The 18,488-nt window shown below is 30.3% G+C and overlaps 2 protein-coding genes across 3 annotated transcripts; both read left to right on the forward strand.

Annotated features, from left to right (window-relative positions):
• Positions 1-1,637: 1,637 nt before the first annotated feature.
• LOC111036467 lies at positions 1,638-6,734 on the forward strand. Of its 2 annotated transcripts, none has more exons than XM_022318493.1 (5): positions 1,638-2,131; positions 2,252-2,517; positions 2,582-2,951; positions 4,233-4,526; positions 5,424-6,734. In XM_022318493.1, the coding sequence occupies exons 3-5, from the start codon at positions 2,718-2,720 to the stop codon at positions 6,348-6,350; spliced, it is 1,455 nt and encodes a 484-aa protein (XP_022174185.1). In that variant the 5' UTR covers positions 1,638-2,131; positions 2,252-2,517; positions 2,582-2,717; the 3' UTR covers positions 6,351-6,734. The 2 variants fall into 2 exon arrangements, with proteins under 2 accessions (XP_022174185.1, XP_022174184.1); XM_022318492.1 differs by having other exon boundaries at positions 1,639-2,131; positions 2,627-2,951.
• Positions 6,735-13,230: 6,496 nt separating this feature from the next.
• Positions 13,231-16,521, forward strand: LOC111036473. The gene is made up of 2 exons (XM_022318501.1): positions 13,231-13,532; positions 15,152-16,521. The coding sequence occupies exons 1-2, from the start codon at positions 13,392-13,394 to the stop codon at positions 16,433-16,435; spliced, it is 1,425 nt and encodes a 474-aa protein (XP_022174193.1). The 5' UTR covers positions 13,231-13,391; the 3' UTR covers positions 16,436-16,521.
• The last annotated feature ends 1,967 nt before the right edge of the window (positions 16,522-18,488 follow it).

Raw genomic sequence — 18,488 nt, forward strand, 5'->3', positions numbered from 1 at the left:
CATCTAAATGTGACTGGAAGTTTAAGACAAAATGTGAAGTTGGCTGCCCAATTATTTTCTAATGGTGTAGCAAAAGCTCTCAAATATTGTGGTGAAAATAAAATAATAGAAAATAACAATTGGGAAAAGGTTTGTAAATTATACTCATAACTTTTTCATTTTTATCATATTAATTTATTTTATTTTATTAATCATTAATGTATACATACTAATAGACTTCAGAAGTAGTTCAGCTGTTTAATGATTGGTTCGATCTCATGAACACACAACTTCCTATAGACAAATTTACAAAAAGTTACGGGTTAGATTTAGAAAATCAAAATACATTATTATATAAAATGGATAACTTTATTACAAATATGAAAGTTCATGGGAGTAATCGCAGACTACCTTTTCAAACTGGTATATTTCTTAAGTTTTTATGCACATTGCATACAACACAACAATTCAACTTCATATTCATTTCTAGGCATATTGGTAACAAATGCTTCGATAAAAAGTCTGTTAATAGATTTGAATAATGATTATGAAAATATCACATATATTATGACAAGAAAAGTCAATTCGGATGTAGTTGAAAATTCATTTAGTTACCTGAAAGGAATGGTTGGATCAAATTCCCATATTTCACCTCTAGAATTCAAATATTGGTTTAAAAATTTAATTATTTTAATTCAGAATAGATAGATACTTACCAATATTTTATTTTCAGTTTGCGCTGGTATTTACTAGGTAAACATTCAAATATGATATTCACAGACCATCACAACACCGAAGATACAACTGAGAGTTGTTTAATTGAATGTTTATCTGGATCTACATTTAAAAAAGCAAACTTCTTAAAAAACATTAGTACTATTAATAATGATCTAGTGGATGAACAGCTGGCTAATTTAGAGACTGAATTTGGAGGTACAACAAATATTGAAGTATCAGAAGAAAGTATAGAACTATTGAAAAATTTTGAACAAGAAGTAATACATTATACTCATGCATATATTATAATATTATTATAGGTACTTATGTATTATCAATGAAGTTTGAATTTAAATTATTTACAGGTATTAAAAAATAGTTTGAACACTCAACTTACAACAATAGAACACGATTGTATAGAATATGTTACTGGGTCAGTAGCGAGAAAGTTTATTTTTAAATATCCATACTTAGGCAATACTGATAACTCAGACAGAACCACAAAGAATTGAATAGATTGTGTATCTTTAGGCAATTTAATTTATCCTTCAGATGACATGTTGAAGACTGCAAGACTCCTTGAAAACGTTTTTAATGATTATCATGGTGCAAATAATTTAAATAAACTTCCAGGTACTTACTTTATAATAATTCTAAATAATTGGATCAATTACATTTTTTAAATGTTTATTTAGGTGTAATAACCAAAGTGGCTAATGATGTTCTTGAGCAATTAAACATTCTCAAAATATCCATTCCGAATGAGGTAGTCCAATGTTTAGTTCGCACAAGAACTTTTATAAGACTAAATAATTTAAATAAAATAATTCGTGATAAAGTATTACAAACCAAAAGAAACAAACTAAGAAAATTTATATCATAATAACAATTTGTTTCTACAATTATTATATTTACTTTTTTAAAATACATTGATTTTATTTCTATTTTATAAAATCTAAGGGGTGTATGGAAAGAACCTCTACGCGGTACACCCTAGGCAACGTTTTAGTGATATTATCAATAAACGGCTAATCTTTCCATCACGGGGCACAAGTCTTAAAGACCAAACATGATAAATACAGGTATGTAGACGATTCCGTGGAAGACAGCGGATAATCGAGAGTAAACTGTTTTAAAAAACTTACCCATGAGCATTGAGTAATGAGTGTCACTTTTAAGATACAAAAATTTGTTCTCTCAACTTGTGATGTTAGAAATTTAGAATATTATGTTACAACTTTACAAGATATATTCATTTTAGATTGTGAGTCCCAACTCACAAGACAAATTAATAATACGCGGGTATTGATAAGAATTCCTTCCGGCTGACGTCATCGACATGCGTATCACGGAACTAAGATCATACCTAGTTATTTAGCCATGCGATCACTATTCACTGCTCAGTGTTCACTATTTCAACGGCTCTTGTAAAGTTGTAAGTGGCAGGTTGATTGTTGAATCTTGTTTATGATATTATATTTATAATTTATAATAATAATATTATGATTTTTAATTTGTACTCTATTATATAATTCGATTTTTTTCGGTGATTCAGTGGTCTAAAAATAGCGTCTTGTTTTGGTTTACACTTACATCCGCCATTTGTAAGTCGTAATTGCACACTGGCGCATTAACGGACGAGTTGCAACGATCCTTGTCACGAACAGCTACAACCCTGTGCCCACAGCCCACTGGTCCGGCAGGCGATGGCCTGAAAATGAAAATGGATAAACACACATAAGACATAACCACAACTTACTATAGTTAGTAGTTACTTTATTACAACTGTAGATGATTTAATGCCTCATCTTTAATATTATTGTAAGTATACACTTGTTCAAACAGCGAATCGACCTTTTTTGTTGTTCCCTTATTTTTTTTACAGAAATATTGTTGTTTTTGTGAGTACTGAGTTATGTCGCTTTTATAGTTAGATGAGGCACTGTCCGGACACCGCGAGTAACACCAGCTTTTGGACTGAAAATTGAACTCTCTTTCTAACGACGACCACGACGACAACCATGGAAAAAACCGTTCTCGAAGGAGGCGCCTCTAAACGGCCGTTGGATGATGACGACGATGGTGACAAGAAAAAGTTTAAAACTGGATCAGATCTTCAACAATTTTTGCCGACGATAGAAAATATAAAAAACGTGAATGACGCGAAAAAGTGGAGTTTGCTGCCTTCAATTGTGTACGAGTTGCTCGCACTTTTTAAGAAATCGGAAAAAGTAAACTCTAATGATGACAAACAAGTATGTTAACGAGCGGTTCATGTTAGGTCAATTATTTATAATAACAACGAGCTTATACCTACCTAACAGTTTTTATTTAACCACTATCCACCATCATTAATGGGTTTGTTATTAATTTATTGAAGCTCAACATTATTATATCACATATCTTCGATAAACTTTTCATCCATTTTCCTCAACAATTATTTCTGTCTGTATACTGTTTAACCATGTTCATCAAAGCTTGGTAGCTTCGGCATTGTAAATTGTTATGTTTGTTAGAATTTCCTACTCGCTTACTATTTTTAATTTATTATTATTGATATATAGGTTACTTACATATGTTGGTATAGTCTGGTACTTAAAATATAGATTGTTTAGCTTGTTGTCTAATCTACCTAATACTTAATTTTAATTTTTATTACAACATTTCACACTCTCTAGATATTGAATCACTAAACCGGTGTTAATAAAAACAATGGAATGTTTGCACCATATCATTGGCACGGTAAGGGATATTGTGGGATAAATTCTACACCAGTTTGGACCTACAAATTTCTAAATTATTACTATTTTTCTCAAAATAAATGATGTAATTTATTTTCATACTTTAAATAGCATTTACTTTGGAGAAGTGTAAAATAAAAACTTATATAAACTTTTATTTTAAATCTTACAATAAATATCTTAAACAAAAAGTTAGGTACCTACTTTAGTAATATTGAATATTTGATACTTCAATAAGGTAAATCATAAATACCTATTTGTGGTCTATAATATGGTAGGTAACTCATGCGTTGGTACTGCACTTACATATTATGTATCTTCTTTATTCAGGCTCAATATAAACCCGCCAACAAGTTACAGAGTGTAACTTTGTGAGGCAAACTAAATTTTGTTAGAATAAGATCAAATTTAATTGTTCTAACCAATTTTTACAGGTTTTTTCTGCTGGTAAAAGTTACATAATCCGGTGGGCATGTATTTACCCTAACTGGCGCTGGCTATCTCTAATTTGATCTTTTTTATGTAATCAAATTCAACCAATATTTTGTATAAATTAGCCATTGGGAGGATAAATCATAATTTATTTTCCCCGACATCATCTTAACAATTTTTTTTACTTACCAACTTTTGGTAATCTAATAAATTGATATTGCATACACTTTATATTTATTTCTTGATTAATTTTTTTGCCAATTTTACTTTTTAATGCGAGTGGAAAAAGAATTAGTGAAGAATTGTTTTTTTTTTAAATTAGAAGTGCCCTTATTTTTAACACTATTTTCTTTCTGTTGACAGGATAAAATTGATAATGATTATAAAGAAGATTTTAAAGTTTTATCAAATCAAAGTTGTCAAGAAAAATGTTTAGATAATGCCTTCAATCATGAACATTTGAAAGAAATTGATAGATGTGATAAAATTATTGAACATTCCAATTCCCAAGATTCAAGTAATACAAAAGATTTCGTTCAAAATCTGAATAAGTTAGATTCCTCAGAAAAAAGAACAGAAGATGTTGCAAAAAAAGTACCATTAATTACAAAAGCTTCACCAGTCAAACTGTTTGCAGAGAATACTGATGTTGATAAAGTAATTATTTTTGAGTTAAAGTAATTATACATAAAACTATTTATGGGGATGATTGATGAAAGTATAGTATACATATATCCTAAAAATAGATACCTAATTAACATATAGATCAAAATAATTTAAAAATCTATATTAAATTTAATTTTAAATGAAGAAGTGATAGATAAGGTTAGTGATTATCTTGAAAAACATTTTAAGTAAAATTAAAATATATATATAACATATTAACAAAGCTAAAGATAGTTAATTTCCCTATTTGTTAGTCCAAATAGAATATATTATCGAGCTCGGGAAATACCATTTAAAATTATTAAAGTAATTTTAATCGGTTTTAGTTACCTTAAGTCAAAGATGAATCCATCGATATTACCTACCTCACATACCTTGTAAAATTAGAATAATTAGACCATTGTGTCTGTTTAATCTTAATAGCTACAATGTCATAAAATACCATGGGTACCTATAATGAGATTAAAAGTTTATTTTGTTATCTTTATTTACCCATGTTACAACTGGTTATTGTGGAACATCGCTTTTGAAAACAATGCACCATGTATTTTTTAAATTTATTATAGTAGCTATAGCTTATACAAAATATATAAATATGTATGAATGCACATACCTTATAAAGTATTTATTCAGAAGTGCTAAGCCACAAAAACAGTACAGTTTCTGTATGAAACTTAAAAAATGATAAGCGAAATATAATAACAATGTAAACAATCCATACTTATTAATATTCAATTTCAATTATTGAAGTTCCTTATTATTATAAAATATAAACCATTGTGAAATTTTAAGACAAGCTTATACATAATAACCATTGGTGTTGAGGTCTTAATGTATACATATTTACTAAACAGCATATTTATGTTTTAATCAAATTTATTTATTTAGACTAAACAACAAGCAGAAGATGAATCAAATGGAAAAATTAGTGTTGTCAAGAAGCAGCTGACGTCTATACACGACGTTTGTCATTTATCTGCGATTCACTGTACTGATTTGTCTACAAATGATATTTCTAAGGCTCCGGTGCTCACAAAAAATGATTCTAATACAGCTGCATCTGCAAATAGTATTTATAATACTCCCATGCATACATCTGATATTAGTATTCCTAATACTCCTATACTTATTTCTACAAATAGTGTTTCTAGTACAGCTAAGCTTTCATCCACAAATCACAATACATTAATTGTATCTGAGAGAAGTGCCCACAAAAATGTTATTTCTAGAACAGAAAATAGCTTAAGAGTGCAAATGTTTGAGTTTTTAAATAAAAATTGTCAAAACAGTATTTCAGGAGTACCTTTAACTAAACCATCTCCATGCACTTGTAACTGTTGCACAGTCGTAAATAGCTTACCGACAAATCAATCGGCAGTATACAATTTATTTTTCACATCTAGTAATAATTTAAGTTACATGAATTTACAATGTGATATAAATTCCTCTAATGTACCAGTTGCCGATAATTCTATTTCTGCTACAAATTACAGTAATGTAGACAAATCAAAGAAGTTGTATAAACTTAAAAAACCACTAATTAATACAGATTCTCCTAAAAATATTTGGATTAACGAGTTGACTTCTTTGATTAGTAAAAAAGAAAATATATCTAAAATATGTCTAACAACTACCACAAGTGATTCAAAAAAATTGAACCCTATAAAAAATGTTATGAAGCAAGTACATAAAACTACTCAACATATTAAATCACATTTTTCATTTTGTAGCAAATGTAAAAAATCTAAATATAGTCGTTCTGATAGTTGTAAATGTTATAACAGATCTTATAAGGATAGGTATGATACATACTAATCCAAGCAGTAATAAAATTGTTTAATATTTTACTGTTAATTTATTTTTATAACTGTTAAACTGTTGTTAATTTTTTCCCAGACATTTTTAGACATTGAAAAAAAGTATTCGGAATGTTCTTAGAATTATTTTACTCAACAAACTTAAAATTGTTTAATAAATAATATATATTTGTGTAAAGGCATGTATTTGTTAGTTAGTATTTGTGTTTTATTGTAAAATGTTTAATATGTCAATGATTTGGTTATTAACTGTTCATTATTAAAAATAACCAATCACGTGGCTCATATTGTATGTCACTATATACTGATTGTAAAATATAACTGGTATATTTTTGTACATCAAAGTTAAATAAATATTATACCAATTTTGTTTCATACCAAATATTGATTTAATATATACTGTAATATTATACTAATAAATTCCTTAGCTACCTTGAGACATAATGAAAGATTTAGATTTCACTACTTCAGGGTGACAAGATAAAACTAGAAGAATTAAAAATGTGATTTGTATTACTTATATATAGTTTTTGTTAAGAATGTTCAAGGACATAACCCGTGGCCTGAACCCCCTGAAATTTTCTAAAAATCAACAATTTTAGCACTGAATATTTTTTGATTTGTATAATAAGAAATAATTTTATATTTTTATTCCTAAATTGTTATCTACAAAGTATAAAATTCATAAATCAATAGGATATATTATTTGGAACAGTTTTATCAACTACTAGCCACTGATGTAACCGACACTGCACTTTGAAATGTTCTTGTACAATCTGAATAATTTGTAATTGAAATGGTTTTTTATTTCTCAACTCCAATTGCGATTAAATTGTTTAGTTAGCTTACGGTCGTTATTTGTCAGCAACGAACAATAACATTTTGAATCATCGTGATAGTAACTAGTAGACTTGTAAATATTACTAAAAGGTTTTTCATGATTTTTACTTATATTTGGTGGTTGGTATGAATAAGTATTTTCTTGGACATTTTCCAACAGTTTTGTTGGTGGCTTAAAACCGTTTTTAAACGACGGTGGTGAGTAATCATTTTTTTCAATTCTCTGTTTCCACCACGATTTTCCATCAAGCGTTGATTTCGTATCACCAATCATTTTTACATTAGATGATTGTGATGATTTATGTTTATAATCGTTACTCTGAAAATAAAACAGTTGCTCCAAATGTAACTTATTTTCATAATTCAAAGTAGGTAAGGTTGGGTACAGAGTTTTTTAGACTGTGTTCCCTCGGAACCCTGGGGTTTGGCAAAACTTAAGTGCTTATTTTGAATTTGTTCTAGAAAATTACTTTAAAAAATCTAACTAAATATTAGTAGTGGGGGGGGGGGGGATAAAAGTTTGTATATTAAATAATAATGTATAATATGGTATAGTCTATACTTTTATAGTGTACCTACTACCTACTTAAAGTGCTTTTACAGCATATCATACAGAAATAATATTTTAACGTCGTTGATAAAAATGAATCAACAAAAACAAATTATGGACTCGTGACTTGATGCCGAACCCAATTTGATAATATAAGTTTCATTAATAAAGCTCAGTATTAAGAATATTTGTAATAATAAAAAGCAATTTCTGATATCCGGACGTCTAGTCTAAATTAATTATTTTAGATCTTTTAACTGTCCCTTTAATCTCCACTCCATTCTCAATACTAATTGCATCTTCACTATTAAAAGTATTATTAAATTTATTTTAGATGCTGGCTTTATTATTTAATATCTATGTTCTTAAATTAATTTTAAATTTACTTTTTATATAATTGTTGAGCTATATTAGTGTTTACTTGAAGCTACAATAAAAAAAAAAGCAATTTCACTTGTCATATAACATTTTTTTTTTATTATTTTATACTATTTTTATTTTATACTATTTTTATTTTAAAATATTTTTTGTATTAAATACAGCGTATAGACATTACTTTTTAAATTTTTATTGCACAAAATCCTTACGACCCATTAAAACTATTGAAACAAATTAGGGGTTCTAAAAGTCGAGCTGTAATAACTTATTAGCAATTAGGTATTGTTTTTTTATTATTTAATAGAAAATTTACAATCTGTATTACATAACACAATAAGTAAAAAAGATGATTGACATAACACTACATATATAATAAAAATAATACATGAAGCACAAGATGAGGGAAATCATCCAGCGATGGTACCCTCCAATTGTTGAAAGCAATGAAAGCTAAATAAAAAAAGTAGGAGTTCCAAAAAAAATGTGTTCTACGGATAAAAAAGTAGGAAACGTAGCTAGTGTATAACTATATACCATATTACCATACTTGCAGTGTACCTAAGTGTATAACAAGTATGAGAATTACTATATTGCTGTATGGCAGACGGCAGTTAATAAGTACCTACCTAAGTAATGAATCATTAGTAAAGACTAACCTAATTAATAATATTGATTTTGTTGTGATACAAGATTGACTCAAATACATAGGCAGTATGCCAGTATATGTACATCGTGCATGGTTGTGGTTTCAACAGGGTGGTGGGATGTGAGTACCGACTTCTTTGACGAATCGGTAATTAGAAGTCCTCCAAGGTTGTGTGTACCTACCAGGTACTAACTCACTGGATTTTTTTCTTTGAGACCATGGCAAAGTGCATGTCTACGAAAACAAACACTAACCTTTAAAGAACTTAGGAAGAAATTCTAAGTCTCTAAAGCTGCTCTCCCACTCAAAAAATAACCTAAATTTTTTTTAAGCTCATTCGATATTATTTTATTATTGTATTACTTCAGCCCATTCCCCTAAATCTGAAACACACAATTTGTGCTAATAACGACTACCAACTTAACTACCAGTCCCGAGAGCCATGGCAGAGCCATGCCGTGGCCGCCCGTGGGGGAGCATAAGCCCCAATCACATTTTTTAAAGGGGTGCTAAAAATTGTTTATAATATTTTAAATTTTATATAGATAAAATATAAAAGAAAGATTATTGTTTTAAAATTATTTAAGACCATTACAAATATTTTTTGAACAAATGTCTGACTATTTTCGAGTAATCACAATTAGTCAACTGCAACGTTTTATTATTGTAGGTATTAAATAATACCAAATGGCTTTATAGTTTATAATAAATTATCGTATTCTTTATCTCAAAATCAAATACAACGAAGATACTGACCAGGATATAACTAACAAAATCGAAGTTTTTAAATATTAAGTAAAAGCAATTGTACCAGACAATTAAAAGCAACTGCTTTAAATATTTTAAATGCAATTAAAATTTAAAAAATATGAACTTTATTCAACTTGTCGAAGCTTAATGATTGCATATAGATTGTTTCTCACCATGTCTGTTACCGTCGCTTCCGAGGAACGCTTTTTTAGTAAATTGAAATTAACGAAGATGTAGGTATTTGCGATCAACTATGTTGCAAGAGAGATTAACCAATTCAGAAATATTGTCAATTGAGAATGAAATAACGAAAAACATCGATTTTGAAGACATCATTCAAGATTTTGCTTCAATAAAGTCTAGAAAAATTAAGTTTTAAACTAAGTACCTATATGATACGTAGAATATGATACTTTTATATATATAATATGGTACATAATATAATTTGTGATTTGTATTAATTTTTAATTATTTAATACGGTATAAATTAATAAATTATACCAAACTATTTTGTTTAATAATCACTATTATACAATCAACTTTAGATTTTTGTCAAATTAATGTTCAAAATACGTTGTAAAAAAAAAAAAAATGTAATCAAATAGATATGAAATGCATTATGATAAATAAAATAGGGGGCGAATATTTTTAATTTTGCCCTGGGCGCCAAATCTTATAACCGCGCACGGCTCTGGCCCATGCTATCGGCACACATGAAACGACAAAATATAATAATATAATATAGGTAAGTAATTCAAATAAAAAAATGTTGTGCCATTGCAGATGTCGATCATATAAAATATGTCTTACCCGATCGTCGCCTCCGCCGCTGCTGATGAGACCTCTCTCGTATCCATCACCGCTGAACCGGTACAGCTTCAATCCTTCACGTATTTCGACGAGCAAGTCCGGCGACGGCCCACCGGCGGGCAGACGTCTGGCACCGTCGGCCGCCGCAGCTTCGGCCTCGACCGCCGCGGCCAGCAAGACGTCCAGTCGGCTGTCGGCTCGTTCGCCGAACAATCGGTCGGCCACCGGACCCGGCCGCAGCCCCGTAACGAACTTGTCGACCACCGGCGTCCACTGCGGCTGGTTGACGACGCCGAACCCGCACGGCACGGCGGCCGCCCGCACCCGCCTGTACCAATCGTACACCCGTTCGCCATCAACCTGTCGGATCGCGTAAAAGCGAGCGCGGACTCGGAACTCGGACGCCGTCGCCACGATTTTCTTCCGGTCTTCACGGCCCGGAAACTCGTCCATGTTTTTTCACGATGTGCCTATAATATATAAGAACATGCTATGTATATTTTATATTATATATACCATGCACCGCGGTTTTGGCGTTTTCGATGTTTTCGTCGAATAGGTTGCCGAAATTTCGTCCTTCGTTTCCATGACGAATAGCGCATACTATAAAATGATGTAATATATTTGATTGAGTTATATTGGCGTATAATAGGTACATCCAGGGGTCACCAAATGGCGGCCCATGGACAGTCTTCAGGTATTTATCCGGCCCACCAAGGCTAGAAAACCTATTTACATTTTTATTGACGATTAATTAAATTGAAATGAGGACTCATATAAATTCATTATCATTTTGATTTTATATACTTTCTTCGGATATCGGGTTGATATTATATACCTACATTATATCTAACCCATTTGAGCTACTCAATTTTATTGATTTCCTCCGAAAACTTCTTGAACTCCGAAAATGTCTCTGGCCCCTCCAATAATATTAATTTGAGATTCCTGTAGGTACCTACACTCATAGCTACCGAGTTTTCCAATTTCCAAATGTCACTGTACCTACCGTTAAAAAAACCTAAGGTGGGCATTGGATAAAGTTATGAGACGTGACACAGCCTAGTTCACAGCTAAGTTATTTATTGTGTCGGGTACTTGGGTGGCTTATATATTATTATTCTGATTGGTATTGGTCGTTATGATCATATAATAGTATCATTCGATAATCAATTTACCAGGACATTTTCGGAGTTGAGCCGAGTTTTACTTTTGGAGACAACACGGACGTATAGCCAGGGCCAGATTTTGTCAAAAATTTCTGCCGGGGAAAAAAAAAAAATCGGCCCACTTAGATATATTTATAAAAACAACTCTGAAAAACAAATATTTTCATATAAAATTATTGTATATTATTTTGAGAATTTGAATACTTAATATTATTATTACAAATTAAAAATTGGTTTGTACAAAGAAATGTTATCATTTTTATTTAAAATACATATTATGTTTAGACTCCAGAATACACACTGGGTAATACATATTATTAAGTGATCTGTTAAGGTTTTAGGCATTTGAGCTCTTTTGAGAAATTTATTGTGTCGATTATGATTTTGGCAGGAGTTGATGAAAATAAATTGTCGCACATTTTAGGCGGTGCAGACGTGTGTTACTATAAGGTAAGTATTACCGATTAACGAAGACAATAATGTAATGATACCAATGCTCACATATCATAACTGTACACACTACACATTGCTTTATTTAATAAAAAAAATAACGGTCAAGTTTTCGGATGCAGAGAACCTTTAAAAATCCAATAAATACCAATAATCACTGATGAAAGGAACGAGTTGCGTTATTTGGTCATATAGAAACTCACACACAGTTATGACCATCTGGCGCATCATGTGGGAACTGTTTCTTACAAGGCCGGAGACAAGGGATGGTACAATCAGGGTCTCCATCACTAAAGATAACGGTAAAGCTTTAGAAACGAGGAGGCCTTTAATGGGACGGCCTGCGAATCTGGCTGGCTTGACCACGTCGTCACCTCTCATCAGTGCATAAGCACTTCTCTCTAGTGTAACAACCCTTCACGAGTGCATGCGCACCACTAACCACCACTACGAAAATTCTCTCAACTTCGGATTCTGCAAGCAACAACTGATTCTTTTTCCATCAACGAAAATATGTTTGTGTTGTATACGCTTGTATTAATTTTTGGATTCGAGTGTTTGAATCTTCATAACTTCATTGAGTCACTTGATGATTACATCACATCATATAGCTGCAGATAAGGTAATGTGCATGAGCATCTTATAATACATACTAATTTTTACGATTTATTAGTCTATACGTATTTCGCTAATACGGTGTACTTGATTCAATTCTCGAATACACGATCTCGAGAACCCTCCGACGATCAGGAGGAAGGTAATAGCGTAAATTGAGATAATTTTAGATATAAGTATGGGCAGGCGTCGTATTTATATTTACAGTTATTCTTCTTGCATTTTTTAAATATTTTGTTTATTATATTTTTGCGTTATTACAATAATATGACACAAGCATCTATTTTTGACAATTTAAAGTGAATTTTAAAAGGTCCGCGAAAACAGCCTGATGAATCGCATGGACACCAGATAAATTTCATGGAATAAACGCATAATTCGGGGCTGAACGAAAATGCATTTGTACCAACTTCATAACATTAAATTTCCTTTCCAAATATTAAAAAAAAACTTTTCTTAATTTTTGTATTTTAAAATTAAAATATTATTGAATAATTATTATATTTTATTATAAACACATATTTCTACAGCGTTGATGAACGTTAAGCTGCGGTTGCACCATGACAGTAAATTGGGATCGTCGCTACCTATAAATATTATATTATGATAGTTTGGTATCACTATCACTACCTCACGCTTAAAATGATAGTAAATGTACAAAAAACATGATAACCATGTGCGCCGTGCTTAAAACAACCGTGGTGGTTAGAAATGTGTGCCAATTAGCCATGATGGAAATTGTGTAATTTTTTGACTATATCGGACCACGCATTTGATTTTACCGTACTTTGTTGTGAATTATTTTTATGTAATTGATCGAATATTTTTGAAATGAACGATTCTAAAGAAGAAATCAAGTCGTTGTTGACTGACGAATCGACCAATGTGGACCATCTTGAGACACCAGCTGTCGCTCAAAATGTTGATATGGAATTGCCTACTCCCGTTAAAAAAAAAAAAAAAAAAGATCGGGTAAGAATTTTCAAATTATTTAAGTTTTATTAAAATAAATTTTACAATGATGTATGTTTTTATATTTATTTATTTATTTATATTTTGTTTGTGCCTGTCATCTCGATTTCTTGCAGTAAAAATGCTTTGATTTTCTTCAACAGCAACTTTTCTGGTAGGAATTTGAACCTAGCTGGTGCATTCGGGAGGTCAAAATTTAATTCCTCATAGTTTTCAAAAGCGACAGGAAAAACAAACATAAAATTAAGGAAAAACGGTGGAAGCTACCAGTTTTCGAAAAAAACGATTTAGGTTTTTAGTGTAACTCTAAGAAAATGACCATAGATACATGACATTTTCACTGAATATTTGCGTTAGCATTTTCTATACACCCTAGCATTCTCAAAATATTTTGACTTGTGTTGGACTATTTATAGGCATATAAAACTTTATTATTTGTTTTTTTTTTAACTAATGTCGATAACGAGTTTTTTGCTTGGTCAAAAACTTTGTAAATGTTGTATTACAACAACCTTGTATTAGGTTCCTTGTAAGTTGTAAGTTTGTTGTTAGTGAAAATTTAAAAAAAGTCGTGCATAAATCAACAATAATTTTTCTATGAGTGTTTAAACTTATAATCTTGACAAAATTCGTAACAACCACAATAAATTAACAAATTATTTTAAGTTAAGATTCCATAAAAAAATTGTCTTAATATATCTAAGATTTAATACAAGATTCCTTACGTGTTTGTCTACCTTTATCAAAAAATAATTAAATTTCTACCGGAAAGTCAAATTACAGTTTTATGAGCTTCTGAAGTTAAAATTTTTGGAAACATTGGATGTTCACTCGATTTCTCATGTAATGATTTTTACCATATGTTTATTTTATCAATTCTTACACATGATATATTTTTCAAAATATTTTGACTCGTTTTAAGCTGATGACGGACATTTTCAATTTGTTCTTTATAAATATCAATAAAATTGTATTAGTTGGGTCAAAAATAATGAAAATCAAATACAAGAGACTCTTGATAAACTGTTACAATAGCAGTTGAAAAATATTAAAAATATATGTTCATGATTTTCTTTAATAAGCATTTAAAGTTCAAATGTCGACAATAATTATCAAATTGAAAATGATTTTGTAGTTAAAAATGTATAAAATTTTCAATTTTTATAGCTAAGGATTGACAATTTAAAACAAGGTTCTACTTAAGCAGGTTTTCTACAACTAAAAAATCTAAAAAATATATAAATAGTAAATTCAGTTATTTTTTACAGACATATTTAGTTAGAATTTGGACAAAATTGCATATTAACACAAAGAATAACGTTTACCATTTAATTAGGTACCAAAACAGCCCAATATTACATAGGTACATTTATTATTTTTCTAGTATCACTGATAATTTAAGAACAATATTAATTCAACTTACCAGCTACCATGTAGTTTGTAAGTAATTCCTATATAATATATCCTAGACTGACATACCGTCTCCGCTAAGAATCGTTTTTCGTATACAATGATATGATATCATTGAATTCAAATTTAAGACCATCCGTTACAGCGACCCCCTAGACTAATAATGTACAGCAGAGCGGCATCCACTTACCCGCTGTTTATTGTTTCAGTTACTTGAAAGTGGAGAAAAAATTATGGTCATTAATCTTTATAAATCCAAAATGATAAAACAACCTGGTATCAAATATGAAGATTTAATGAAATCCATGTCCAAAGAAACCGGAATTAGATTGCGTACAATTGAAACGACTGTGAGCGAGTACAAAAGAACACGTAATGTCAAGTCACCGCCTTGTAAACAAAAATGTCCGACAATCAATTATAAAATTAACGACTATGGTAAAAATACAATTCGGCAAAAAATTCAGTCATTTTGGCTCAGACATGAAATACCAACATTTCAAAAAATTCTACAGGTCATTATGAACGATTCAGACTTTTCTAATATATCTGAAAGGTCTTTGAAGAGGGCATTAAAAGATATGAGTTTTAAATATTCTAGTAAAAAAAATCCGAACTGTCCACTAATTGAAAGAGGCGAGCTCGTGTTAATGCGGCTTAAATACGTTGAGGACATACGTCGTTATCGTGACGAAGGCCGAACGATTTACTATTTGGATGAAATGTGTGTGAATACCGACGACTGTACTAGTAACGTCGGGATAGATACTAAGTTAAAATCTCAGAGAAATTCATTTTTGGACCCTCCATCCAAGGGGCTGAAAAATCCAACAACCAAAGGGAACTTCATGATAGTCGTCCATATAGGTTCAACTGAACACTTTGTTGAGGGTGGACTGTTATGTTATAAATCGAAAAACAAAGTAATGAATAACGATACCTTTTACAAGTGGTTCTGCGGGGTTTTGCCCAGATTAAATGACAATTGCATTATAGTAATGGACAACGCTTCTTACCATTTGGTAAAAAAGGAACCCATTCCTACAATGGATTGGACAAAAGAGAATATAATAAAATGGTTGGTGTCTAAAAATTGTTCCATTGATGATAAGCTGAGTTTGAAGTGTCAATTAATGAAATTGGTAGATCAAGTCAGTCCTCTTTATGATAAATATTTAATAGACGAAGAAGCGTTAAAAACTAACAAAGTGGTCTTACATTTACCTCCTTATCACAATGAGCTGAATCCGTTTGAGTTGGCGTGGCCGGTGGTAAAATGTCACTTAGAAAAAAATAATACGACGTACAAGTTGACTGATGTACAGAAACTACTCAGCGATGGAGTCCAGCTCATAACACCCGATTTGTGGGCCAATTTCGTCAACCAAACAATCAAGGAGGAAGATAAATTGTACAAAATCGACTGGATTATAGACGAAATGTTAGATGCAGATGATGCTGTGATGTTTGATACTTCAGACTTCTCCGATTAATATGTATTATTTTTTTTTATTTTAAGATTTGTAATTGTATGTATTTTCGCATGTCATCATAATAATATACATTCATATTTAAATAAGTCTTATTTATACTCAATAATATATTGTATGGTCTCTGTCCCCGCAGTCCCGTAATCATAATTAAAAAAAATAAGTATATTCATTTATAAATGCATCGTATGTGTTTAAGCTAATGTGGAGCTTGGGTGTTGTGAGCAGAACCGGCACCCACAAGAAAATAACACAAGTATAAAAATGCGTGAGGTAGTATAAAGATAATAGCTTTTTTCGAGTGTGATGTGAATACGTCTTCACAAAATTCAACAAAATCGGCACTGACACACTGAATTTTAATGGGGGTAAACCACTGTTGGGCATTATGTGTACAAGAGTAGAAATTACAAAGAATTCTCTGGAATTATGAGAAAGTCTTAGGAATTACGAGGAATTTTTCGGAAGTCTTGAGGACTTGAGAGTTGCGTATAAATATTAAATTAAATATTTGAAATTTTGAAAGTATTAATTTACGTGTATGTGCTACAGTGGTATGATAATAGAACGTGTTAAAAAAAATAAGCCATGTTATTTGATAAGACCCGATGAAGCACGAACTTAGATAGTATGTACTATGTACAGGCGAAAGTGTTAATATCTTTGTGTAGATATTTTTAGATTTCTTATCTTTATGTGTGTGTTTTTAGCATCGGTATTTTTTAAATTTTTTTTTGCAACAATTTATTACATATATGATAGATGAGTATAGTGAAGTAAACACTGTTACATCTTACATGTGTTCATTTTACTAAAACAATATTTTATATTTCCTGATTTTACATCCTTACATCTCATACAAATTTCAAGGTAAGTTCCTAAATACTTTATATTTATAAGGATTAAACGTTCATAATTAGAATTATATTATATCTAAGAGCTAAAGCTCATAAGTTCTTAGGATCAAAACTATAAACAATTGTATGTAATTATGTGCTTTAAATTATTAAATATTATTATGCATTTAAAATGCACGGTATTGGTACTAATAAGGGTACTAATTGTTAAGGGAATTAATGTAGGTAGGTACCTAATACCTATACTATAGAAAAATTGTATTGATTTTACCAGAACGATGCTAAAATGAAATTTTGCTTTAGACAATCTGTATAATATAGTTATACTTTAAAACATGGTTTTAAATTTTAAGTAGATATATTGTACTATTAGGAGGTACCCTGTACCTACCTAATTGAAAAATGAGAATATTTTTAACTAATAATATATTTTCTATGTATATATACTCAACTACATTAATTAATTAAAATATATAATGAAAATAAAATCAAGGGTTAATCATTAATAACTGTTATGTAAATTTAATTTGAAGTGACATATTTTTAACTTAAGAGGATACTAAACCGCAATGTGTTGTCTCCATCTTGATCTTACAAACGCATAACATAGTAAAATGTACATTCTGAGTTAATCATTGGTTAAATGGGAGTTATGCTTATTTTGCAAACATGCAATTTATAACTAGCTTTAAAATTAAAAATTAAAAAAATTAAAACCAATGAAATTCACTGAATTATATTCAATGAATATAGGTAATCTATTGTTACTTGAAAATGTGATTAGATTAAATACAACAGTGGAGTGTAGAATCCTCTTAACAATTCATTAATATGGACTCTAAGCATGCCACTGATAATGCAATTTAAAAATATTTCATTAAATTTATTCCTTTTTATTTTTCTTACATAATTACCTTTCATTACTTACTTTGGTTAATTTGGCGTTTTTATTTTTTAACTAACACAATGAGTTATATTATCAGAGTCGTTCCGAGATTCATTAGGGCTCCTTGTAATTTAATATGCTTCCTATACCTTTTTTTTTAGAAATATTTGTCTTCAAGTTAGATAGTCGTGTCGTTTACAATTCACTTTAGTTACTTTCGACTTTCAAAAATTTTGATTTACAACAACTATTTTGCTGATAGTCTAAATTAAATGTAATTGATTAATAATAACTTATAAGTAATACAAAGGTT

The sequence above is a fragment of the Myzus persicae genome, unplaced genomic scaffold (genome assembly GCF_001856785.1).
Source record: "Myzus persicae strain clone G006 unplaced genomic scaffold, MPER_G0061.0, whole genome shotgun sequence".
Classification (NCBI taxonomy): domain Eukaryota; kingdom Metazoa; phylum Arthropoda; class Insecta; order Hemiptera; family Aphididae; genus Myzus; species Myzus persicae.